Source organism: Osmerus mordax, chromosome 4 (assembly GCF_038355195.1).
Source record: "Osmerus mordax isolate fOsmMor3 chromosome 4, fOsmMor3.pri, whole genome shotgun sequence".
Classification (NCBI taxonomy): Eukaryota; Metazoa; Chordata; class Actinopteri; order Osmeriformes; family Osmeridae; genus Osmerus; species Osmerus mordax.
In genome coordinates, this window is record NC_090053.1 from 1,407,102 (window position 1) to 1,431,809 (window position 24,708).

General features: G+C 50.5%; 2 protein-coding genes across 3 annotated transcripts in view; one reads left to right on the plus strand and one right to left on the minus strand.

Moving 5' to 3' along the window:
* Positions 1–18,135, plus strand: part of osbpl5 (oxysterol binding protein-like 5) — a 31,330-nt gene extending 13,195 nt beyond the window's left edge. The window contains exons 3-23 of one of the 2 annotated variants that reach the window (XM_067234531.1): positions 5,631–5,786; positions 6,095–6,168; positions 7,719–7,799; positions 8,106–8,207; positions 8,336–8,539; positions 8,756–8,840; positions 9,072–9,234; positions 11,277–11,484; positions 11,708–11,892; positions 12,317–12,398; positions 12,765–12,863; positions 12,981–13,077; positions 13,261–13,359; positions 13,981–14,078; positions 14,270–14,359; positions 14,574–14,710; positions 14,803–14,982; positions 15,097–15,220; positions 15,439–15,553; positions 15,831–15,933; positions 16,028–18,135. In XM_067234531.1, coding sequence (XP_067090632.1) covers positions 5,651–5,786; positions 6,095–6,168; positions 7,719–7,799; positions 8,106–8,207; positions 8,336–8,539; positions 8,756–8,840; positions 9,072–9,234; positions 11,277–11,484; positions 11,708–11,892; positions 12,317–12,398; positions 12,765–12,863; positions 12,981–13,077; positions 13,261–13,359; positions 13,981–14,078; positions 14,270–14,359; positions 14,574–14,710; positions 14,803–14,982; positions 15,097–15,220; positions 15,439–15,553; positions 15,831–15,933; positions 16,028–16,163 — 2,598 coding nt within the window. In that variant the 5' untranslated portion in view covers positions 5,631–5,650 and the 3' untranslated portion in view covers positions 16,164–18,135. The remainder of the gene's footprint in view (positions 1–5,630; positions 5,787–6,094; positions 6,169–7,718; positions 7,800–8,105; positions 8,208–8,335; positions 8,540–8,755; positions 8,841–9,071; positions 9,235–11,276; positions 11,485–11,707; positions 11,893–12,316; positions 12,399–12,764; positions 12,864–12,980; positions 13,078–13,260; positions 13,360–13,980; positions 14,079–14,269; positions 14,360–14,573; positions 14,711–14,802; positions 14,983–15,096; positions 15,221–15,438; positions 15,554–15,830; positions 15,934–16,027) is intronic. The other variant, XM_067234532.1, reaches the window with a different exon arrangement.
* Positions 18,136–21,575: 3,440 nt separating this feature from the next.
* On the minus strand, positions 21,576–23,498 carry LOC136941602 (keratin-associated protein 4-3-like). The gene is made up of 4 exons (XM_067234138.1): positions 23,443–23,498; positions 22,799–22,854; positions 22,499–22,717; positions 21,576–21,589 (listed from the first exon to the last, which is right to left on the minus strand). Exons 1-4 carry the CDS (start codon positions 23,496–23,498, stop codon positions 21,576–21,578), a joined length of 345 nt encoding a protein of 114 aa, XP_067090239.1.
* Positions 23,499–24,708: the final 1,210 nt, after the last annotated feature.

Genomic DNA, 24,708 nt, shown 5'->3' on the forward strand with positions numbered 1-24,708 from the left:
AATTCACTTTTACTATTAACCGTAATTTTAAAACGTCTCGTTTGTGAAGGCTCAGCTACGCCGAGTGTTTTCTCAAACCTCCCTCCCTCCATCAGCTTACTACTCATCTTGCATCCCTGAGGTTCTCTGTGTCTTGTCATGATGTAACAGCACCATGCTGTTTTCATTTTTCAAGCTGTGTGAGCACAAATGGTTGATGGGCTACTTTGAGCGATTAAAGTGCAGCGTTAATCAGAGCTAAGGGCTATTATCACATCTCTGTGTGTCAACCAGGGCCTCAGTCTTGAGCGAAACTTTGCTGTTTCTACTCCTCTGGGGTTGGATTTTCTTTTCTCCCTCACAACCTAACCCCAACTCATACAATGACTCACTTTTCTCAGGAAACACAACCAACGCTAGCCTTGAAATGGCCCTCTTGGCCTAGGCTGTCAGTTGTTGTTTGGAGGGGAGAGAGGGACCTATAATCCTGTGCTACTGGGCCTCAGAGTATGTACAGCATGGGTTCTCTCACTAGTGGTCGTATCGTATATTTCCGTGTCTGTTGGTCTCCCGTGTCCAAGGTTTCCTTCGTTAGGAGAGGGGAAAACAAATTCTCCACAACTGCTTCCACACTGAGTGGAAAGTACAGGCTACTCAGCTCACCCTGCACGGCAACGCTTTGAAGGTCAGCGTAGAAGCTCAAGTGTAGTGTTGTTGGTCTCTTCTGCAAAGTGATTCTGTTCCCCTGGCAAGGCTGAAACGCATTGACGAGTGCCAGCTCTGCTTCTCTATTTGGCTCAGCACGGAGGTTGTGTGTGTGTGGGGGGGGGGGGGGGTTGGTTAGCCACCTAGCTGCAGCCCAAGGCTTCAGCCAACAGAACAGGGATACTCTTAGACTGGCCTACATATACCCTGATCCGGACCTGGAAATAGATGTCCCTGCTCATAGACTAAGAGCACTGTACCAAGGCCATCCTGACTGGCCCAACATCAGAGCAGTAGCTGACATGTTAAGGTACATACATGGTTGGCCAGATGGGAGGGACACAGACAGGACTGGAGGACTTGGGAGGTGGAGGAGGGCTGGAGGGCGTGGTCGTGAGGCGGTGAGGAGGCTTGTTGCATGCTGTAAACAGGTTCACATATTGTCTTTGGGCTGTGTGAATGTTGTTTTGTGAATGCTGTGTAGCGTTGCTGTGTAGCACACTGTTGTGTGTGTGTGTGTGTGTGTGTGTGGGGACGGGGGGGACGGGGGGGGCGGGCGGGCAACAGTCCTCCCACGCAGTATGTAGGTCATCAGGCCAGCCATTAATCTCCTCGTCTGGGGATGAGGGAGAAGATGAGGAGAGGAGGGATGGACAGACCAGAGGAGGGATGGACAGACCAGAGGAGGGATGGACCAGAGGAGGGATGGACAGCATAAAGGGGTTTATCTGTGACATGTTGTGACAGCTTGCATGTCACTCGATTTTATGTTTTCTCCCTGTACACACACACACACTAGGGCCACACACACACCAAGTCTATTTAGATGTATCCTTGGCTTGTCAGGCCGTCACACAATGTGTCCCCTCTGTCACCGGGTGAAATCACGTGACAGGAGTGATGAAAGGGACAGGCAGTCACAGACTGTGTTGCCAGAGATGGGCCAGTCGGATTTCTGATATGGAAAATGTATTTCGGGAGCACAGAGTCATAGCTGGCTGTAACTAGCGCTGTTCTCCACTCATACTCATTTTGTCACCAGTGTTAAGAGTTTCTTTTTCGTTTGTGTGTATGCATGCTTCTATGTATTCCAACTCATGCTAATGTGTGTGTGTGTGTGTGTGTATTCAACATCACACTTTTCTGAGTATTTTTTGTTTTCCTGTTCTCCGTCTGCTGCAGTGGAAAGTTCCAGAACACCGTTGAGGCGGTGAATCTTCCACTCCGTCTAGTTAGTGTTGCTAATATTTGCTGATGTGGTTTTTCCTTCACTGCCAAGGGATGATGCTAAGCTAACAGTGTCTCCTGGTGACAGGAACACTGTGGTTGTTTGTGCGTCTAGAGACTGCTCAGGATGCCAAGAAGCCTTGACCCTGAGCAGGTTTACGTGTGTCAACAACACTCCACCCCCCCTGCACTCTCTCCCGCGGGGTCTAATGATTAATAAAAACACCTCCATGAGCAGATAATAGTGTTGTCTTCCCAACATGCTAACCGAAGGTTACTGAAGGTCGAGCGTGCTCTGGTCAGGGTTGCTGTGGAGTGTTTTTGTCATTGAGTGACCTGGTTCTGCTCCACGTCAATGTTATCTTCTCTTAGCTCTTCATATCCGTGTGTAAATATTAGCCTAGCATTTCATAGCGCTGCACAGTGAATGAGGTCAGTGATAGGCTAGGCTAGACTCTCAGTAATGTGTCATACGAGGGTGGGGGCGGGGCTAGCAGCACCCTGCAGGAAGCAAACAACTTTCAACTGAAAGAAAACCAAACAAAAGAACCACCGTTGAATAGATTTAGGAGAAAAATAAAGGAATTTCAACTCATTTCTGGCAGTGAAGTTTTTTTAATCCACTGTTCGCTTGGCAACGGTGAAAGAAAGATCTCACACGTTACCTGAAGCACACAATCTTACCCGTTTTATATCTATATGTAACCCTACACCTGGCAGGGCTGGCCAAACACTCACTTCCTGTGCTCCTGTAACGGCTGCAGGTGGGTGATGACACTCACTTCCTGTGCTCCTGTAACGACTGCAGGTGGGTGATGACACTCACTTCCTGTGCTCCTGTAACGGCTGCAGGTGGGTGATGACACTCACTTCCTGTGCTCCTGTAACGACTGCAGGTGGGTGATGACACTCACTTCCTGTGCTCCTGTAACGACTGCAGGTGGGTGATGACACTCACTTCCTGTGCTCCTGTAACGACTGCAGGTGGGTGAGGGCGTGTCCAACAGGGAGACAGGATGTTTTGGGAAAGAAGAGGAGGAGAGAGTGATGTCGTACTATGATGCCGCACGTGTTGTGATGGTGAATGTGTATCGGCTGCCCTGACCTCGCTAGCTTCAAGCTGTATCTGAGGCGCAGCAGGGACTGGTCACCCTACCAGTGCCACCGCAGCAGGGACTGGTCACCCTACCAGTGCCACCGCAGCAGGGACTGGTCACCCTACAAGTGCCACCGCAGCAGGGACTGGTCACCCTACAAGTGCCACCGCAGCAGGGACTGGTCACCCTACAAGTGCCACCGCAGCAGGGACTGGTCACCCTACAAGTGCCACCGCAGCAGGGACTGGTCACCCTACAAGTGCCACCGCAGCAGGGACTGGTCACCCCCCCCCCCCTCCCAAACACCTTGATCCTGTGTAATCCCCCCCCCCTTAAACAAAGAAAAGCAGAAAGATACAGTTTCTGGCAGCGTCAAACACACCGGCTTAGCAATAATCCTGCCCTGCAACTGAGAGACTGCTGCGATTGGGTCTCCCACCTGTCAATCATTGTGTCTTCCCACCATGGCCAGGCCCCAGGGCTGGAAGAGGAGGTTCATGTGTGAAGTCGAACTTGGACTCTGTCATTGTGTGTTGGTGTGTAACATTGGAGGCTCACAGACTACATCTGCACCCCACCCTGGGCTTCATACTGTACTCCACACACACACACACACACACACACACACTGCAGCACTTGAATTCTATTTATAGACCACCCAAGCAGGGAAGGGTGGGGGAATCAGGTTTTAACCGTTTATATTTTCTCGCTCACTTTATCTCGCTCTCTGCTCACGCTCTCTCGCTCTGTCTCTCTGACTCTGTCTGTCTCTCTCTTTATTGCTCTGTCTGTCTCTCTCTTTGTCGCTCTGTCTGTCTCTCTCTGTCTCTGTCTCTCTGTCTGTCTCTCTCTGACTCTCTCTGTCTCTGTCTGTCTCTGTCTGTCTCTCTCTGTCCTTTCCTCTCACGTGTCTCAGGGTCTGTTCACTCTGGGTCTGTTCACTCTGGGTCTGTTCACTCTGTGTTTGTTCAGTAATAAATTCATGAATAATCTATTAGAAATCTCCACTCTCACAGTATCTGCAGACACCTGCGTTTAATGGACGTCTCCCCTTTTTATCAGTTGTAGCGTGTAGCGTGTAACGTGTGCTGAAGGCAGCCCCACCGTACCATCACATCTGCTTCTAATAAAAAAACAGCTCATCACAAATGAGGTGTTTTGCGAGCCATGTGACCACTCTGTCAGAGACTAGAGACGAGGGAGAATAGAGGAGGAGAGAGGGAGGGGGAGAGGGGGAGAGAGGCCACAGAAGTCTTTGAGTGGATGCAGCATGACTCACAGCAGAAGGGTGAGGAAAGGCTCTCTCTCACTAGCAAAGAAAGTAAGGGGTGTGTGTCGCCTACGTGTACTGAGCAGAGGCATTCACCATCATTCCAGAGCCTGATGACCCTTGCAGGACGGGATGCCGGGGTGCCTCAATTGTTTTTAATGCCACACACACACACACACACACTGCTGTCCAGTAATGCCTTCTAAGACCTCACCCTGTCACACAGTATGAGTTCTAATGCAGGGATTAAGAGCTCATGGTACTAGATGTGCTTTCCTGAGCCAGCAGCCTAACATGCGTGGTTGGAAGAGGTGTCATCCACATGTTTTCATCCCATGTAAAAAAAAAAAAAGATGCTGAATAGTCCTTCATTCATCAAATGTATGCTTGCTCTTGTGTGAGGCAGACTCACGCATATCTCAGCTTAATCAAAGCGGGACAAGAGAGTAACAGTTGTGTGTGGGTGTGTGTGTGTGGGTGTAAGAGAGAGAGTGTTGTGTCTGAGTAGGCATGGGCCCCATGTGTGAGGGTGAGCCTCCAGGCCTCTGGCCAGCGACAGACACTCTCTGGGGGGGCGGGGGGGTACACGGCTGACTGGCTCTCCCAGACATGGAAGCTGCCAGTGGGGGAGGGGAGGCCAGGGGTGAGGGGGTGTGGCTGCCCAGAGTGTGAGGGTCTGCGTGTCTGTCACATCCACTGGTACCGTGACGACGGGCCGTCACAGACACATACTGGGCCGGGTGTGGGCCGGGTGACGTGTGTGTGTGTGTGTGTGGGCCGGGTGACGTGTGTGTGTGCTTCCTCCTGTGTGGTGTCGAGTCGGGCAGTGTAGGAGGCGAGAGCAGCGAGAGAGAGACTCGTAGAGGAGACCTGTCAGTGAGAGAGAGACTCGTAGAGGAGACCTGTCAGTGAGAGAGAGACTCGTAGAGGGGACCTGTCAGTGAGAGAGAGACTCGTAGAGGGGACCTGTCAGTGAGAGAGAGACTCGTAGAGGAGACCTGTCAGCGAGAGAGAGACTCCTAGAGGGGACCTGTCAGTGAGAGAGAGGCTCGTAGACCTGTCAGTGAGAGAGAGACTCGTAGAGGAGACCTGTCAGTGAGAGAGAGACTCATAGAGGAGACCTGTCAGTGAGAGAGAGACTCGTACAGGAGACCTGTCAGTGAGAGAGAGACTCGTAGAGGAGACCTGTCAGTGGTTCACCACCACTGTGTAGGTGTCCACATTCATGAGGATTGTTATTCATATTTTGGATCAAGGTGACTCATTCTTTAGCTAATCGTACTTGAAATGTGTAACTGTTTGGATTGATTGTGTTCTCTCTTGCTCCTCCCTCCCTCCCTCGCTCTCTCTAGAGGACAAGAAGGCCGACAGGATGAAGGAGGAGAACTTGTTCCATCGGAGGTTGTCCCTGTGTCCCACCCCCACCTCCCCGCCGAAGATAGACACCCGCGCCTTGACCCGGAACCTGTCCTATGGGGGGGACAGTGACCTTTACCCTCTGAGTCCAGGTACGGTGCCAAGCTCACCCCCTTCGTCTACTCAAATAATTATGTTTAGTTTTTTATGTTCTGGATTCATTTTAATCAAAAAGTTATGAAAGTAAGGAAAGATCTATACTTAGTTGTCCTGGATGAGAATACATGTTTGTGTTAGATAGAAATCATCTGAATGTCTTCAGATGTCTTTTTAGCGTTTGCACTTATACAGGTTTTTTTTATTGCCTTGCACTGTAAGATATCTTGTAGGTTTAGTACGTTTTATGTTACTGGAGTTTGCCCCATGTACTCACAGTTAATGTGTTCCTTTACATCACCAGGAAGTGAGTCAGAGAGGAATGGCCTATCAATGCTGAGTGATGAACTTAGTCCCGCCCAGTCGCCCAGCAGCAAGGTAAGAAGGCAAATCCTGATTTAAACACTGGGCTCTGAGATTCACTGTCATTGGCTGATTTGATGTCCTCCAGGCATTTAATCTGTGGCTTGTACCAGTGTTCCACTTCCGTACACCCGTGACAGCTACACGTCAGCCTCATCCAGCACAGCACTTACCCAGACTCCCCCACCACTCACTAATGTGCTGTGTTCAATCCTGTCACGTTGCGCTCTGCTACCCTGTCGCCTCAACAGTATTGCCGCTTCACAGCTCAGCAGATCATTAAACCTTTCCAGCGTGTGAGGTGCCCTGTCCTCCTATCCCAGGATTGTGTGATTGTGTGTTTGTGTGTGCAGTGTGAGGTGCCCTGTCCTCCTATCCCAGGATTGTGTGTGCAGTGTGAGGTGCCCTGTCCTCCTATCCCAGGATTGTGTGATTGTGTGTTTGTGTGTGCAGTGTGAGGTGCCCTGTCCTCCTATCCCAGGATTGTGTGTTTGTGTGTTTGTGTGAGGTGCCGTGTCCTCCTATCCCAGGATTGTGTGATTGTGTGTTTGTGTGTGGAGTGTTTCTGAGCCGCAGCTGGTGTGCTCCAGAGGACTCTTCACTGTTAGGAACAATAGGAGCCTCGGCACAGCCCAGCATCACAGGCACTCCTCCACACAAGGGACTGGGCTATGACTATTCTTTTGTGTGTGTGTGTGTGTGTGTGTGTGTGTGTGTGTGTGTGTGTGTGTGTGTGTGTGTGTGTGTGTGTGTGTGTGTGTGTGTGTGTGTGTGTGTGTGTGTGTGTGTGTGTGTGTGTGTGTGTGTGTGTGTGTGTGTGTGTGTGTGTGTGTGTGTGTGTGTGTGTGTGTGTGTGTGTGTGTGTGTGTGTGTGTGTGTGTGTGTGTGTGTGTGTGTGTGTGTGTGTGTGTGTGTGTGTGTGTGTGTGTGTCTCTGGGCCAGATGTCCCTGGACAATAAATCTGAATCACATACAAGTGAAAACCACCAGAACCTTGTCCTAAAAGGAGGGAAGAACCGGCCTATAGCCACTGATAACAAAGATCTCCTAGGTGACTCATCTTTATGCACAGTTTCACCAGTACAAGTCTTCCTGGTTGAACTGAACCTTCATATTATTGAATAGTGACAGAAGCCATTATCCTCTGAACTGCCTCATCTATGGTGTCCTGTTGGCTGGATCGTGTGGTTCATAGGTCACTTAGCACTCATGGGTTCCCCTAGTAAAATGCTGAGTGTAGGGGTCTGATTCTGACACCTCTAGGACCTGGGGAGATCATCCACCTGTTTCGGACAGCCCCAGGAAACCTGCATGGTACTTCCCACCAGGGTCTGTAGATACAGGCTATAGAGATGCTATGGTATCCAGGGATATGGGGTATGTCCTGTTAATGGAAGGGTTGGGAGTGGGCTGGATGTTTTGGTTGAGTGGGCACAAACAATGGCCACGTTTGTGCTTCATAATGTTTATTTCACTCATTCCTTTCTTTCCCTTTCTGCTTTGAACTTGTGTACTTAATTCTTTCCTCCTCTTGCGTTCTCCTCCCTCTGGTTTGTGTGGTTCAGTCTGAGTCCAAGATGTTTAATGGTCTGGAGAAGGAGTGCTCCTCCCCCACGGAAAAGCTAGCCCGGAAAGAGTCCCTCAAGGTACGCATCACTTCCTGTGTCTGCAGGAAGGGGTCAGGGGTGAAGGATGCTGAGAAATAAAAAATTCAATAGATCCCATTGTGTGATAACGATAAAGGTATTCGGTACATAATTATCTACATATAACCTGTCTCTTCTCAGGTTGAGCAAAGAATAGAAGTGTCATTTGCAGAATTTTATTTTCAATTATGCATGTTAGATGTCACAGATTTAACCAAAGATCATGGTGATGATGCTCTACTCCCCCCTAGTGGACATATGATGATCCTGTTTGGAGATTTCACTGCGTGTGTGTGTGTGCTGCAGGTCCAAAAGAAGAATTACCGACAGGAGAAGAAACGGGCAGCCAAAGAACTGTTCAGCACTCTGAAGGACCCCAGCGTGGTCATCATGTCCGACTGGTTAAAGGTAGGCCTGACAGACAGTACACACCATGCTACCATCACATGACACACAGCCCATGTCAGGCGTCTCAAAAACAGAAGAGAGCGTAAAGACGAGTGCTTGAGCCTGAAGGTACCTGATGCTTCCTGCAGATCCGTGGCTCCCTGAAGAGCTGGACCAAGCTATGGTGTGCTCTGAAACCCGGGGTCCTCCTCATCTACAAGACCCCCAAGGCAGACCACTGGGTGGGCACCATCCTGCTCAACGCATGCAAGCTGATCGAGAGGCCTTCCAAGAAGGACGGCTTCTGCTTCAAACTCTACCACCCTCTGGACAAGTCTATCTGGGCCATCAAGGTTAGCCGGCGTACCCCTATTTAAGAAGATATTGAATCATCGTCTAGCTTCTAACACTACTTTCTGTTCTAAATCTAGAAGATGCATTTGCATCTTCGAGCTGTCCTTTCGATGTAAACTTAGATTAAAAAAGACTTCGCAGAGAGGTCAAATCTGTTGCCATTTAATATTCTGACTTGACTTAATCAAGGTGTCAACACTGTACTTGGTCTCCAGGGTCCGAGAGGAGAGAATGTCGGCTCCATCACCCAGCCTCTGCCCAGTAACTACCTTATCTTCAGAGCTGCCTCCGAGTCCGATGGTAAGTTCCCCTTGTGCCCCATAACTTCAAATGCTTTTGAATTTGGTTAGAATTCTGATGAAATCCAGGTTTACGGCTGGGGTTAGGGTTAGAACACGATTTTGAATGGAACTGAAGGGTTGGGCACCACTAGGATAGGACAATAAGTGTGTGTGACTAATAGTCTAATACCTCCCTGCTGAAGCAGTCCTCCACCTGTCCTCCACCTGTCCCCCTCCATCTCCTCTCCAGGCCGGTGTTGGATGGATGCTCTCGAGCTGGCCCTCAGCTGCTCCAGCCTGTACAAGCTGACGGCCAAGACAGCCAAGGACTGTGATGTCAGCACCTCGTCAGAGTCCTCCCACATCCTCCACCTGCTGCAGTCCACCCCCCTCACAGATGCAGAGATACTGCAGTGAGTAACACATGTTCATGCACTGTGCACAACAAATATTTTCCCCAACCCAAAGGTTGAGAAAATATTTTTCCAATAATGTTTTGAAAGGTTGAAAACGTATTTGGCCCAAAACGTTTTGAAAGGTTGAAAAAAATATTTACCCCAAAAAGTTTCAAAGGTTGAAAAGTATTTGCCCCCAAAAAAATGTAAAGGTTGAAAAAATGTTTCGAAAGGGTAAAAAATATTTTCCAAAAAGAAATTCTACTAAAGCTTGAAAAAAACATTCCCAACAAAAATAACAAACAAAATTGCATCATTGAATGAGGACTCTACTGTACTCTATTGTTCTCTTCTCTAAGCTACCTCCTCTGTGCTTTAACTCAATTAGTTCTGCATTGGGGCTTGATGCTAACGTTTTATTGCCTATTTAGAGATATACAGACTTTCATCTGTTGTCTCTCTTTCCTCTATGCCCCGCCCCCTTCCCCCTCTGGCCCTCAGCTCTATGCCCCGCCCCCTTCCCCCTCTGGCCCCCTGAGCTCTATGCCCCGCCCCCTTCCCCCTCTGGCCCCCTGAGCTCTATGCCCCGCCCCCTTCTTCCTCTGGCCCTCTCAGCTCTATCTAGTCTCCTGTTTCCCCTGCCAATCAGGACAGCACCACTGGGTCACATGACAGGCAGAGGAGTAGTAAGGATTGGAGAGAAGGTTAACCTTACACCACCCAGAGAGAGAGACATCAGCGGTGCAGCAGCCACACACACGCTCACACGCTCACACACACACACACACGCTCACACACTTTCAGGAAGCAGGCGCGGCAGAGCAGACAAGGAGACATATCGCTATGACTCAGTGCTTGGTTTTCACACACACACTGTTTTATTCAGAAGAGACGACAGGAGTGGAGGAAGGGGACAGTCTGTGCCGGGCAGGAGGGTGGAAACTGCTTGTTATTGTACCACTATCTGGGATCTGTCTGAGAGTTGCTGTTTGTATAGGAGGTAAGACAGACTTCATGGGTTAGGGTGTGTCTTTTCTGCAGTAATGTCTTATGGCACTTGGTGATATCTGACGGCAGACTGTGTGGCAGATGTGGGGTGTTGCTTCCTCTGGAGGAGGTGACTGTGTTGGTGACTGTGTTGGTGACTGTGTTGCAACTGTGTTGGGCAGACATGAGGGGGTGTGGGAGACGTAGAGAGAGGAAGGTGAGGTAAACAGGGGGAGTGTGTCCGCTAGAGAGGCAGGAGGGACAAGTGTTACGGCTTCCTGTTAGCGTCCTGATAGCTGTGGCTTTTAGCTGTCTGCTTCACCTCTTATGTAAGCTCTCTTCCCTCCAGCCCTCACGCTCCTACGGATGTTGTTGTGTTGAGTGATAGCTGTGCCACTGAAACACCATACACTGAATATCTGATTGGCTCTGTGGGGTTTGTGGAGTCCTTTGTGTTTCTTCCTCCTCAGCGATCACTGACTGTGACATTCAGACCCCTCCTAGGTAGGAGAAATGGGCGAGGTTGCCTCGGCAACCAGACACGACAGATGACATCACTGTCCGGTCCCCGGGGTTCCACGCCCTGCTGCGTTCTGCCCCTCTGTAGCGAGGTGGGGAGGAGGTGGAGGGGGGGCATCTGGACTGGAGTCTGGTCTATCGTGAGGGGGAGGGGGGCATCTGGACTGGGGGCTGGTCTATTTTTAGACACTCCTAGATTTCAGTCCCACCGAAGGTCTATTTTGAGATGTTCCGAGAGGCGTGTCGTCACGGTGATGCCGCCTGGCTGCTGCTGGGAGATGCTTAAACATCTCTATACCAATGATGTCTTATGACTGACTAATGTCAGTTACCTTGCATAAATGATTTGATCAATGCATTGAAATTGTTGAAATTCTTAGTTGGTTATTATGAGTGGCTGTATGGTGATTTATACTGACGAGTCATTCAAATAAATCCAGTAGCTAACACTGGTCTTTGTCCTTCCCCTGAGGGGATGAATGTGTGGTGATAATGATGAGTCATGCACATGTGTTTGCATGTGCTAACCCGGCCTCTTGTCTCTCCTCTGATAGGTTTAATGAGTCCCTGCTAGGAAACCACCACATGGAGAATGACTGCTCCTCTGACAAATCAGAGCGTGAAGCTCACGAGGACTGGGATACAGCAGCCAATGACAACGGAAGGCTGACGGAGGAGAGCGACATGGACCAATCAGACGAGCTGTCTCCTGGCCTGCAGGCCACAGCCTACGTGGAGCAGGGCCAGGAGGAGATGGCCGAGGTGAGACTTACAAAATGTCCGCCTCCTTCTCCCTCGCACGCACCTCTGCTCTGCTGCTCCTGACTGCTGCGGAGGTGATAAATGGGCTCTTAGCCGACCTAGATTCCTTTGGCTTCCCTATCTGATCTAACTGCATTTGTGTATGGATGTCACTCTGGATAAAAGTGTCTGCTAAATGAATAAAAGCACCCAGACGTAGCTGACCCTGCTGTGCCCGGCCCAGGCTGGAGAGGCGTCGCAGGTGGAGACGGTGTCGGAGGAGAACAAGGGTCTGATCTGGACCCTGCTGAAGCAGCTGCGCCCAGGCATGGACCTGTCCAAGGTGGTGCTGCCCACCTTCATCCTGGAGCCCCGCTCCTTCCTCGACAAGCTCTCAGACTACTACTTCCACGCCAGCCTGCTCTCACAGTGAGTCACGTGGACCACAGGGTCCTGGATGAGTCTGTCACGTGGACCACAGGGTCCTGGATGAGTCTGTCACGTGGACCACAGGGTCCTGGATGAGTCTGTCACGTGGACCACAGGGTCCTGGATGAGTCTGTCACGTGGACCACAGGGTCCTGGATGAGTCTGACACGTGGACCACAGGGTCCTGGATGAGTCTGTCACGTGGACCACAGGGTCCTGGATGAGTCTGTCACGTGGACCACAGGGTCCTGGATGAGTCTGTCACGTGGACCACAGGGTCCTGGATGAGTACATGTGACACAGGGGCTGTAGAGTGCTCCCTAGTTATGTATAACTAACCACCGGTGTCAGAGTAGAGATTCATAAGCTGAACCATCTTTTCTGTCCTCTCCCTCTCCCTCCCCCTCCTCTCTCTCTGTCACAGGGCTGTGTTGGAAGAGAGCCCGTACGGCAGGATCAAACAGGTGGTACGCTGGTACCTGTCTGGCTTCTATAAGAAGCCCAAGGTAAGCACTGTTCCGACCGGATGGCAACAGCCTTCTGAATGACTGTACTTGCCTTAATGAGTTAACACATTAGCAACTCTAACTCCCACGCTTCTGTGTCTGTTACTGCTTGACTTGAGAAGCTGTTCTCTGTAGTTGGGTGTTAAGGGTGTCACATTTGAAGCCATGCTTTGTGACTCCTGTGGTTTGATTGGGGGGTTGGTGTGGGGCTGTGCTAGCACAAAGGGGCTGTCCTGGATCTGACGCTCGCTCTGCCGGTGGGACTGGTTCATCCAGTCAGGCTGCTGGCACTACACAGGGTGTGCCACTGTGGTGATGGGTTACATATCTGAGGAGCTGCTTGACGTGTGTGTGTGTGTGTTGTAGGGTCTGAAGAAGCCGTATAACCCAATCCTGGGTGAGACGTTTCGTTGCTGCTGGCTCCACCCCCAAACAAATAGCTGCACCTTTTACATCGCAGAGCAGGTGAGAGGCTTCACACACGTCAACACACACACGTTCACTCAAACGGCACATACCTCTCTTTCTACGTGTCTCTCTCTCCGTGACCTCAACACCTGCTCTCTCCATCCCCCTCCTCAGGTGTCCCACCACCCTCCCATCTCTGCCTTCTACATCTGCAACAAGAAAGATGGCTTCTCTATCAGCGGCAGCATCCTGGCCAAGTCCAAGTTCTACGGTACAGACTGTCACACCTCACCTGTTTACTTGGCCCTCCAGCTATAGGCATCATTTTTTAAACGGTCATCTATCTTGTCAATTTGTCAATAAAGTTTTCGTACATCTCAGTACGATGACAGGTCCAGTCTGCTGGGTTATTTCTCATAGATAATGAGTGTCCTGTGTGGTTTGGGTGTTTAAGGGAACTCTTTGTCGGCCATCTTGGACGGCAAGGCCAGACTGCTTCTGCTGGGTAGAGAGGAGGAGTACGTCATCACCATGCCCTACGCACACTGCAAAGGTAGGGACTGGACTGAAGGCTATATTCTAACTAACAGTTTGGTCGTCTGGATCATTTCTCACCATGTCTTCATCATTCCCTCAATATGTCAGGTCAGTAAAAGAAAGAATAGAAAGAGAAAGGGAATCTTTGTTGATGCTTTAATGGGTACAGTGCTGGGTCATGGTGATCTAGGACTCTCTGTTGTTCCGCCCTGTGTAACAGAGCTGTGGGCCTGGGCTGCGTGGCTCTGTCTGCCCCTGCTGGTCCCAGTCTCTCTGTCTGCCCCTGCTGGTCCCAGTCTCTCTGTCTAACCCTGCTGGTCCCAGTCTCTCTGTCTGCCCCTGCTGGTCCCAGTCTCTCTGTCTAACCCTGCTGGTCCCAGTCTCTCTGTCTGCCCCTGCTGGTCCCAGTCTCTCTGTCTGCCCCTGCTGGTCCCAGTCTCTCTGTCTGCCCCTGCTGGTCCCAGTCTCTCTGTCTGCCCCTGCTGGTCCCAGTCTCTCTGTCTGCCCCTGCTGGTCCCAGTCTCTCTCACTGGCATAGGCTCAGTCCTCGCTTTCTGTACGTGAGAATGTGTCAGAAGGGGTCGACAGTTGCGTTCTGTTGATGGATGTGTGTGTGTGTGGGTTGTTCTGTTCCCAGGTATTCTGTACGGCACTATGACCCTGGAGCTTGGAGGGAAGATCACCATAGAGTGCGAGCAGACCAGATATGCAGCCGAGCTCGAGTTCAAGCTTAAGGTACAGCTGTCCTCTTGTCCTCCACATCCAGAACACCTACATTTGAAGTCATTTAGAGGAGTAAAACATGCCAGTGGAGATTCTCTAACTAGAACTCCTAGAATATAGGAACCATTTGAGGCAGCTGAGGTGTGTGTCCTGATTGGTGTGTACAGTGAGTCCCTGTGCTGATTGGTGCATCATGTCTGCAGCCCTTCTTAGGAGGAGCCTCCTCAACCAACCAAATCTCTGGAAAGATCCACATGGGGGAGGAGCTACTGGCTACAGTGGATGGTCATTGGGTACGACACGACCCAACACTGCTCTTTCCGTCTTCTCTTTCTCCATTTCTGCACCTCTCAACATACGCCTGACTTGACTTCCTCCTCTTACTCTCTCACTTCCTGTTTTCGTCTGCGAGGATTCTTCCAGTCTGTACCCAGGCTGGGAGGATCCACTCTGCATGTATGGTATGTTCTTTGGTTGATTCATGATGTTGTTGTTGTTGTGTGTCAGGATGGCGAGGTGTTCCTGCAGGACAGGCGTTCAGGGCAACAGGAGATGCTGTGGAACCCAACTCCAGAGGTCCGCAGGACCAGACTCAAGAGACAGGTGGTCCAGGTCGACCAACAGGGGCCTTTTGAGTCGGAGAGGTACAGACACACGCACACACTGTCTCACACTTGAACTCATGTTGTTTTATTTAAAAGGCGTATTCTGAAAATGGTGTGTGTCCGTGTTCCAGACTGTGGCAGCATGTTACCAGTGCAATAGTGGACCGGGACCAGAACCGGGCTACACAGGAGAAGTTTGTCCTGGAGGAGGCTCAGAGGTCAGAGGCTCGAGACCGCGGAGACAAGCCCTGGAGCTCCAGACTGTTCTGCCTGGACCCCGACACACAGGAGTGGACCTACAGACACATGGAGTACGCAAACACAACATGGAACACACGCATGCATACACCACAGTACCATCCACATGTAGTGCACACCCAGGTCCGTCTGCGCACCCTGACCCAGTGTGCTGTGTTTGGGTGCAGCACCAGGCCCTGGGACCCGGAGACTTGCCTGGTCCAGTTTGAGAAGGACGGACTGATCCAGACCCAGGAGAGGAGCCACAGGCGTCACAACGGCCTGTCCTATACCTGGGCCAGCCAGCAGAAGGTACACACACACACACTGTCCTACAGCCACACCTGGGCCAGCCAGTAGAAGGTACACACACACACACACACTGTCCTACAGCTACACCTGGGCCAGCCAGCAGAAGGTACACACACAGCAAACTAGCTGTCACTCTCTTGCTCTCTCTTTTGTTTCCTGTTTTGCATGTATGATTCTGGGATGTTTTTGGTAGTTCTCAAACCTGTGTGTGTGTTCAGGCCCAGCTGAATGGGCAGCACAGGAAGAGCAGCAGTCAGCCGTCCAGCTGCAGCCAGAACACTGAGAGCAGCAGCACCACTCCTGAACCCACACATGAGTCTTCTGATAACGAGGGTGAGACTCACACACACACATTTTCACAATGTATGCTTCAAGTTTGGCTACCCGCAATGTTTGGGGCTAACTCTCTCTTGGAAGACACTCCTGAACTAGAGCCTGACCAATTTTTTTAAGGCCGATACGATACAAATATTTGGTGATTTAAAAATCCGATATCCCGATATATAGGCCGATATATATATTTTTAAAACCAACAAAAACCAACAATAAATAATCCAGAAACGCGTAACAAGACCCAGGTTGTCTGTCCTCTCCTCCGTCACATGACCAGGGTTCCTGAATCAGTGTTCACGGTGCAACAAGGAAGTGAAGGACATAGCTGGGATCGAGGCCTCCATTGCGTCCATACAGAGCACACAGCAGGACATGCAGAGGTGAGACAGGTCACACACACCAGTCTTAAGCAACACTTGGAGGAGATGGCAGTAGTGTTAGTTGTGACTGTGTGTTCCACCTGTGTGTCCGTAGGAACCTGGTGGCTCTGAGCCGGCAGCTTTCTCGCCAGCGTGCGTCCGAGGACAGTGTGACGCTCACGGGTCGCCACTGTCTCATCCTCTGTGTCCTCCTGCTCTCCCAGCTCCTCCTCAACTACGTCTTCACCTGAGCGCACACACACACACACACTAACTGACTGTAATCACAAAGCCTGGGGTGGTGGGCAGGGCTGGGGGGGTGGGCAGGGCTGGGGGATGCACAGAGACAGACAAAGACTGGTCTCCGATCAGCTTCTAAAGACTGACCCCCTCCTCCCCACCGCCCCCACCCCCCTCTTTCTCTTCACACTTACAACCCCCCTCCCCCCACCACCACCACCACCTCCGAGAAGGGGGAGGAGCCTGGGCGCCATAGCAATAACCACAGCCACCACGTCCCTGCTGTGTGTATGTGGACTGAGACAGCAGAGTACCTGTGCACTTTGGACTGAGTCAGAGCACACTATCTCGGACCTGTTAGTTTTTATATGAACAAGAAGAATGAACAAGAAGAATGACGGGGAGTGATGGGAGTTTCCATCCCTCCTGTGTACATGGATGTGTCCTTTTATACTCCCCGCAATACTGTTGATGTGTGTGTGCTTGTGTGTGTGTTGTTTGTAAAATAGGCCCTATGGGCACAAGCTAGATTAACAGCGTTGGTCTCTTCCTGCTCCACTTCCTCCGAAGTGTTTGGGGCGTAACGCTGAAGCCAAACAGAGGAGTCGTGACAAGGATCGAAAGGCATCGCAAACAGAGAGAAAAGGATGAGAGACAAAAATATATATAAACGAAGCTTCCATCAGTGCAATTCTGTGTTTTTGTCTAGATATAGACTCTCACACACACGCCGTCTTATCTTTTAATGAGGAGGATTTTACCAAAACAGTATTTATAATCCATGAGGACAAAAGAGTACTTGTTTACAGGGGTGTGTTTATATTGACATCTATAAACAATATTGAGAAAGAGAGCCAAACAGAATTGTGTGGGTGACCACCTTCAGGGAGCGGGCTTCTAGCATGACCCTAGCGGGGGCCACGGGACCCTAGCGGGGGCCACGGGACCCTAGCGGGGGCCACGGGACCCTAGCGTGTGTCACGTGACCCTAGCGTGTGTCACGTGACCCTAGCGTGTGTCACGTGACCCTAGTGTGGGCCACGTGACCCTAGTTTGGGCCACGTGACCCTAGTTTGGGCCACGTGACCCTAGTTTGGGCCACGTGACCCTAGTGTGTGTCACGTGACCCTAGTGTGTGTCACGTGACCCTAGTGTGTGTCACGTGACCCTAGTGTGTGTCACGTGACCCTAGTGTGTGTCACGTGACCCTAGTGTGTGTCACGTGACCCTAGTGTGTGTCACGTGACCCTAGTGTGTGTCACGTGACCCTAGTGTGTGTCACGTGACCCTAGTGTGGGCCACGTGACCCTAGTGTGGGTCACATGACCCTAGTGTGGATCACATGACCCTAGTGTGTACAATCAGGGATGATGGAACAACTGCTGGTGGAGGAGGGGAAAAGGAAGAAGATAAAAAAAATAAAGAAATACAAATGAAGTTCTAAGATAAAGGGACTGTTGCAGCTGTCCAGTGGGTTGTGTATTTCAGTCTGCACTTTCCAAGACATGTTTTAAATGTAAAACACTTAGTAATTTGTAATTTTTTTATCAATGTTTAAATGTATATATATTCACGTGGAGCACACACACACTGTGTCACCAAATTCAGAATGTATTTATTGGATGATTTACTTTAATGTTGATGATCTGCAGAGGCTGCAGAGTGCTGAGAGCTCCTCCCAGCGTGCGCTCATCAGGGCAGCAGGTGTGCGTGCTCCTGTGTGAAAAGACCAAACTGACTTTCTGATTGGTTGTCGGGAGAACGGCCCACTGTTGAACCGCCCAATGGGAATAGAGAGAGAGAGCTCACGAGGAAGGCGACTATTTGAATGCTTCTATTCACTTTGTTTTTGTTTTCAACTCTACTGCCATGTACACAGATATTTTTGTCAAATGAGAATGATCTAACCGGGCATGTGAATGCTCCATGTTTGTGTTGGTATACTGTAGAACTACAGTAAACATTAACACTTTGACTCTGTGACGAGGCCAACTGTCTTGGTTGTTTGTCAGTTTGGATGAACTGTTCCAGCGCTGCAGAGGTTTACATGGGAGAACTGGAAGTGGGTTGTAATCTTGTGGTTCATATCTAGTTTACCACGCTTATGTACTATAACTATACGAACTAGGATGTTATGTGTCCTGAGCTTCTGCTCCATAGACCAACCCAGTAGATGTGATACCTCTGCTCTCCACCAGAAGGTAGTGCTGCCTTAAGGAACAAACACATGAATACACACGACAGTACTGGGATGTGTACTGTAATGATTACTACAATGGCTCTGAAGCCATGAGCCCATGGAGGGATAGCAGTTGGGACACTGGTCACTACCGTGACTTCACCATGACGCTAACATGTTAGTTTGGTAACGTGTAGAAGGTCCTGGTGAGAGGCACACACACACACGAACCACCTCTGGAACAGCAAGGCTGACTTCAGACCACAGTGCTGTGGGTCAGAATCCCACTGTCACACACACACACACACACACTGTAAAGATATAACTCCAAAACCTTAGACGCTACACGAGGAGTGTTCAGGTGTGAATCCCATAAACGCACAGACACACACCAGACTGCAAGCCCGCTAGGTGACAATCCTTCAGAGACTCCACTTGGATTAGGTGTTGATCACATGGACAACAGGAGTCTGCAGTCACCGCGTTGACAGTGTGCCAAGCCTTTCCACAATGCATCAGGAGACCCATCAAAACCAGCATATTCCTCTTTATGTTTAATTAAGTGGTCAGATACCTTCACTGGTCTGTCTTCATTCCTGTCTCAGATAGGATGGCATTCTCCAAACAATGATGTTGTGTGCCTCCTCTAAAGACTTCCTGGTGCCAGTTCCCACGGGGGTTGGCTGGCAGGAATGCATTTGAAGCTTCAGAAGGTTGAATACCTGGAGAGATGAGCTGTCACGCTGTCAAAACAGACTGAAGTCAGGGTGGCACTACCTGAGGTCATCACTACCCTCGCTGTTTCACTGGGGCTGCTGGTTGACTGGACGGACTGCGTTTTAGATTCCATCTCTAGCTTGTGTCCTCACTACCAGCTGCCCAGTCGCTCCTCCACCCAGACTCAGTGGATCTGAGGACCCACATGCAGTCTAAGCTGATGAGTGTAGGACCAGCTGAGATCCATGACCCAGCTTTGTGGAACACGGTGATGGAGGAGAGGGGGGGTCAGAGGGCACCGCGAGGGCGCTGGGGGGGGGGACTGGGGGGCAGGCTGGGGGGCAGGCTGGGGTGCCCATGTGCTTCTGAGCTGAGTCACAGCTCCCAGAGTGTATTAGAGTGGGCGCAGACACTGGATCTTTGTGCTGTGTGACATGTCGAGGGGGAGGGGGGGTGATGTGTTTGCATGTGTGTTTCTGGACGAGTATGTAAACACGCAGCTTTGGAGCGGGGGGGGGGGGGTCAGGAGGTCAGGTGTCCTGAGGCTCTAAGAATAAGGCTTAACCAATACAGCTCATCTTTCTACACATCCACTCATCATCTCTCCTTTTCTCCCTCTCTCTTCCTGTTCCTCTTCTCTTAGCGCCCCGCCCGGCCCGGTCAGGGGGTGGGGCGGGGGCAGCGGGTCCACCTGTGTCAGGTGTGTCTGTGGGTCACGGGTGAGTCAGGTTGGATGTTTGCACAGCCGTTTCTGTCCTGCCGCTGTGTCACAGACGGGGGGGGTGTGGGTGGGGTTGCGTTTGGACCAGCTTGCCAAGCCATCTGAACAATGCTCAGCACTGACAGCAAGCCAGCCAGCCAGCACAGGAAGGAGAGACAAGCCCAGGCTTGTCGGAGCGAGGAGAGGAGAAGAAAGAGTTTGCCTGGAGGGTGTCTGACGTGGTACCACCCTCAGGATTTAGCCGTCATGAGACTTTGTTATCAGTTTCTTATCTGTGTTGTTCCCTGTTTTGACAGGTCACTTGTTGCTAGTTGAGAATCGAAAGAAATCCAGTTATTTAGCTAAATGAACTATGTCAATGTATTGTTGGGGAACAGAAATGTGACACTGCTCTATATTAGACCATAATTACACAATGTGTGTGTTTGTGTGTGTGAGGCAGACTAAGTAACAATTTCACATGATCTTTTCATGGATCATTCCCAAAATAAAGATGACATCTTCATGTCTAGTCATCCTGCTTTTTACGTTGCCATGACAGTGAGGTGTTTGCTGTTTTCAGCCTGAGCAGTGAGAGGTTTGCTCTGTCTGGAGCTGGCGAAGAACTTGTTGGGTCTTGTTCTAGGTCTTTCAGACCTCAGGGCACTGAAACTCCCTGGTTGACTCCTGTACACAAAAGAAACACGCCACTCTTGGTAAACACACTTTCTTAAACGACCTGAGAGCTGGTTGACCTTATTCTGACTGTCACGGTACCTGTCATTACAAGATTCATGTTTCAACTTTCTGAAGGAACACCTCGCTGTAAAGACAACAGTTTTAACGTTTGTCAACAGAGTTTTAACGTTTGTCCTTTGGTTTGTTTGTGTGTGTGTGTATCGAATGTATGCAACACTAGAATGTGTGTGTGTAATTATTCCTCAAGGACATCTCAAAAATAGATACACAGAGGAAAGGATCTATGACTGTTTAGCCATACTGTATGACACTTAAGTTACCACAACAGTTTTAGCTTAGCCAGTCCTCTCATAGCTGTAACTGACAACACACACAAGCTAGTATATTGGCCAGAACCTCCAGTACCGGTTACATGTAAGCTCATGTTCGTACAGATATACTTGATGAATCCACTCCCACACACACAATGGGCAGCCACTAAATCACCAAGCACTCACAGACACACACATACTTCCCAGAGCGGTTGAGCCCCCACACACCCCATAGTAGCTTCACAGTAGAGGACGTTGTTATGGGGGTCATGTCTTTAGCCTCTGTCAGACAGCCAAGTGTGTGTGCATGAGCGTGCGTGCGTGTGTTGTGCCTGCCCCCTCGGCTCATCCACAGACTCAGAGGAGAGCGGTGGGTTGGGAGGCCAGGATGTGAAGAGGACTTCAGTGGCCCCTCCCCCCCCCACCCCCCTCCCCCCCCCTCCCCCGGAGCCGCCCACCCCACCCCCCTCCCCTCCCCCCTGCCCTCCCCCCCCCCACCCCCCTCCCCCGGAGCCGCCCAGCCCAGCCAGCGTCCCGGCCTCCCTCATGTGGCTCATGTTGCCCAAACACAGGCCCTGCTCTCTGGCATGAAGAAAAGACGTTCTGTTTTGGCTTCCACAGAGCAGGGGCCGAGTGGAGCACTGTGAAAGAGGCTTCTGTGTGTGCGTGCTGGAATCTGCGTCTCATAAGAGACGATCTGTGCTGCTCTGAGCCTGTTAACGTACTTATCAATTTCAACATTTGTGTAAATACTTTCGTGATGCTTTTCCCATCTATTCTCTTTCGTTTCCTCATGCGTCCTCAGGGCGATGTAAAGCTACACCCCGTACCCTGAACACAGTCCCCATGTGTCACGCAGTCCCCATGTGTCACGCAGTCCACAGTTCTGGTGTGAAAGATTCTAAATCTGTTTAGCATCTGCAGGTAAGGTATAGACACGCTTGGATATTCTCCATAAGAAAAGGAAAGTAATTGTTGTCTGCAGGTGTGTGTGTAGGAAATTATGTCATCTTGTGACTTCCTGAGGAATGTGTGTGACTGGACTTTGTGCGTTTTATTGTGAGTGGATGTATTGAGGATCTCTAGACACACAACAGCTATTGTGAATCATATGCTACACAGTCGAGGACAAAGAAATTATGATCGTGGGTCCAGGTGGGTCCAGATGGGTCCAGGTGGGTCCAGGTGGGTCCAGGTGTGTCCAGGTGGATTGAGAGTGTGTTGAATGCAAATTGATATTTTGTTGAGAATCTACAGACATGTAGTACACAGCGTAATAGTGGTTCCTTTCAAATGAAGGAGTGACTTTTTCTTCTCATATGAAAGTGAAACCTCTGCCAAATAGCTGGTCCAGTCTTAGCCCTCGCCAAACCCTGGAGAGAGAGGGCCTTTGTAAGGTGTTGTGTTACTTGGGAAACACCCTCAAACCATGACAAGCAGGAAATCCCCTTTTCTCTCCTGGCCTCCTGGCCAGGGAAACTCTACAGGAGGAAGCTCTACAGCAGGAAACTCTACAGGAGGAAGCTCTACAGCAGGAAGCTCTACAGCAGGAAACTCTACAGGAGGAAGCTCTACAGCAGGAAACTCTACAGGAGGAAGCTCTACAGCAGGAAGCTCTACAGCAGGAAACTCTACAGGAGGAAGCTCTACAGCAGGAAGCTCTACAGCAGGAAACTCTACAGGAGGAAGCTCTACAGCAGGAAGCTCTACAGCAGGAAGCTCTACAGCAGGAAACTCTACAGGAGGAAGCTCTACAGCAGGAAGCTCTACAGCAGGAAGCTCTACAGCAGGAAACTCTACAGCAGGAAGCTCTACAGCAGGAAACTCTACAGCAGGAAACTCTACAGGAGGAAGCTCTACAGCAGGAAGCTCTACAGCAGGAAACTCTACAGCAGGAAGCTCTACAGCAGGAAGCTCTACAGCAGGAAACTCTACAGCAGGAAACTCTACAGGAGGAAGCTCTACAGCAGGAAGCTCTACAGCAGGAAACTCTACAGGAGGAAGCTCTACAGCAGGAAGCTCTACAGCAGGAAACTCTACAGGAGGAAGCTCTACAGCAGGAAGCTCTACAGCAGGAAGCTCTACAGCAGGAAGCTCTACAGCAGACACTGGCTGCTCTACAGCAGACACTGGCTGCTCTACAGCAGACACTTGCTGCTCTACAGCAGACACTGGTTGCTCTACAGCAGACACTGGCTGCTCTACAGCAGACACTTGCTGCCCTACAGCAGACACTTGCTGCTCTACAGCAGACACTTGCTGCTTCAAGAGGACAGAAAAAGTCCCAAATCCATGCTAGATATTCAATATGATATGTTGTTTTAGTGGCATGATAGAGAACATTATGTGAATCCAAAGGGAATCTACCAAACAATCTCCTGTCGAAAAGCTCTCCAGACTTCTAATTGTAGAAACACGTATGGTAAACTTGTGTGTGTGTGTGTACGTGCGTGTGTGTGTACGTGCGTGTGTGTGTGTGTGCTTGTGTGTGTGTGTGTGTGTGTGTGCATGTGTGTGTGTGTACGTGCGTGCGTGTGTGTGTGTGTGTGCATGCATCCTTTGTTTGTTCAACGCTCATGCAGTCGAGCCGCTGAAATAATAATCATCTGAGCACCTGTCAGGGATCAGGCCTCTTCCTTTTCCTGCGTATCAGACAAGTACTTCCTGTACGCCCCCCCACTCACAGGCCAGCTCTCTGCAGGTGTCGCAGCGTGAGCCTGGGGTGAAGACATGCAGTCATACGCCATCACATGATCCGCAGTAGGCGACCAACCACCTGACTAGTACAACAGCTCCATGTCACATCTCCAGGCAGCACAATGCCCTCCTATCTGCCCCACCTCCTATCTGCCCCACCTCCTATCTGCCCCACCTCCTATCTGCCCCACCTCCTATCTGCCCCACATCCTATCTGCCCCACCTCCTATCTGCCCCACCTCCTATCTGCCCCACCTCCTATCTGCCCCACCTCCTATCTGCCCCACATCCTATCTGCCCCACCTCCTATCTGCCCCACCTCCTATCTGCCCCACCTCCTAACCGCCCCACCTCCTATCTGCCCCACATCCTATCTGCCCCACCTCCTATCTGCCCCACCTCCTATCCGCCCCACCTCCTATCTGCCCCACCTCCTATCCGCCCCACCTCCTATCTGCCCCACCTCCTATCTGCCCCACCTCCTATCTGCCCCACCTCCTATCCGCCCCACCTCCTATCTGCCCCACCTCCTATCCGCCCCACCTCAGAGAGACTGAGGGAATGGCTGAGGTATGTGGACATTGTTGCAGTGGTTATCTAACGAAGGGCAAACTCTCAGTGCAGGTCTGGGGAATGCATTGTCAGAGAGAACCCGCCTCGTCTGAGGGACTTCCCGCTCCTTGCTGCTGAGGATGTCTGTCACAGTCAGAACCCCCCCCCCCCCCCCCCTCAGTGCAGCTAGTTAGATTACTGTTCCAACTCTGGCTTAACATTGGAACCTTCCTCTTAAGTGACCATGTAGCTTGAATCATCTCACTGACCTGACCACAACACCGTCAATGGCATCTTTGTGAGCTCATGACAGTGAATCGTCATAATGGCTGAAACACAGAAAGCACCATGAAGAATTCTTGGTGGACTAGCTGGCACAGTGAAAGAGTTACAAGACCCACTCTGTGTTCTTTAGTGTGTCAGGGAATTCCTTGAAATCTCTCTTTCTCTTTTTCTTTTTCTATATCACACATGTACACACACCCCTCATAAAGGTCTCAGCAAGCAAGCAATAGAAGTGTTGAAGGATTTCCTCCTGCCCTTATAAGGTCATTGTTCCTGCGGTCAGCATTGCTAGTAATTACAGTCATCCATAATCCTAGCTCCTTTGTTCTCTTGGCAGGTTGAAATGTTTAGCTTGTTTCTAGTCTGAATAACACCACTAGAAAATAGCACTTTTTCATGTCTAAAGCTACAGGTTT

What these genes read in the sequence shown, in the direction of transcription:
- LOC136941602 (XM_067234138.1), bottom strand. Translation starts at nt 23,498, where the DNA reads ATGACTGCATGTCTTCACCCCAGGCTCACGCTGCGACACCTGCAGAGA. An exon ending in CACCTGCAGAGAGCTGGCCT is followed by an intron (nt 22,855 to 23,442) that starts GTGAGTGGGGGG and finishes TGTCTGCTGTAG; the next exon opens with AGCTTCCTGCTGTAGAGCTT. An exon ending in CTGCTGTAGAGCTTCCTCCT is followed by an intron (nt 22,718 to 22,798) that starts GTAGAGTTTCCT and finishes CCTGCTGTAGAG; the next exon opens with CTTCCTCCTGTAGAGTTTCC.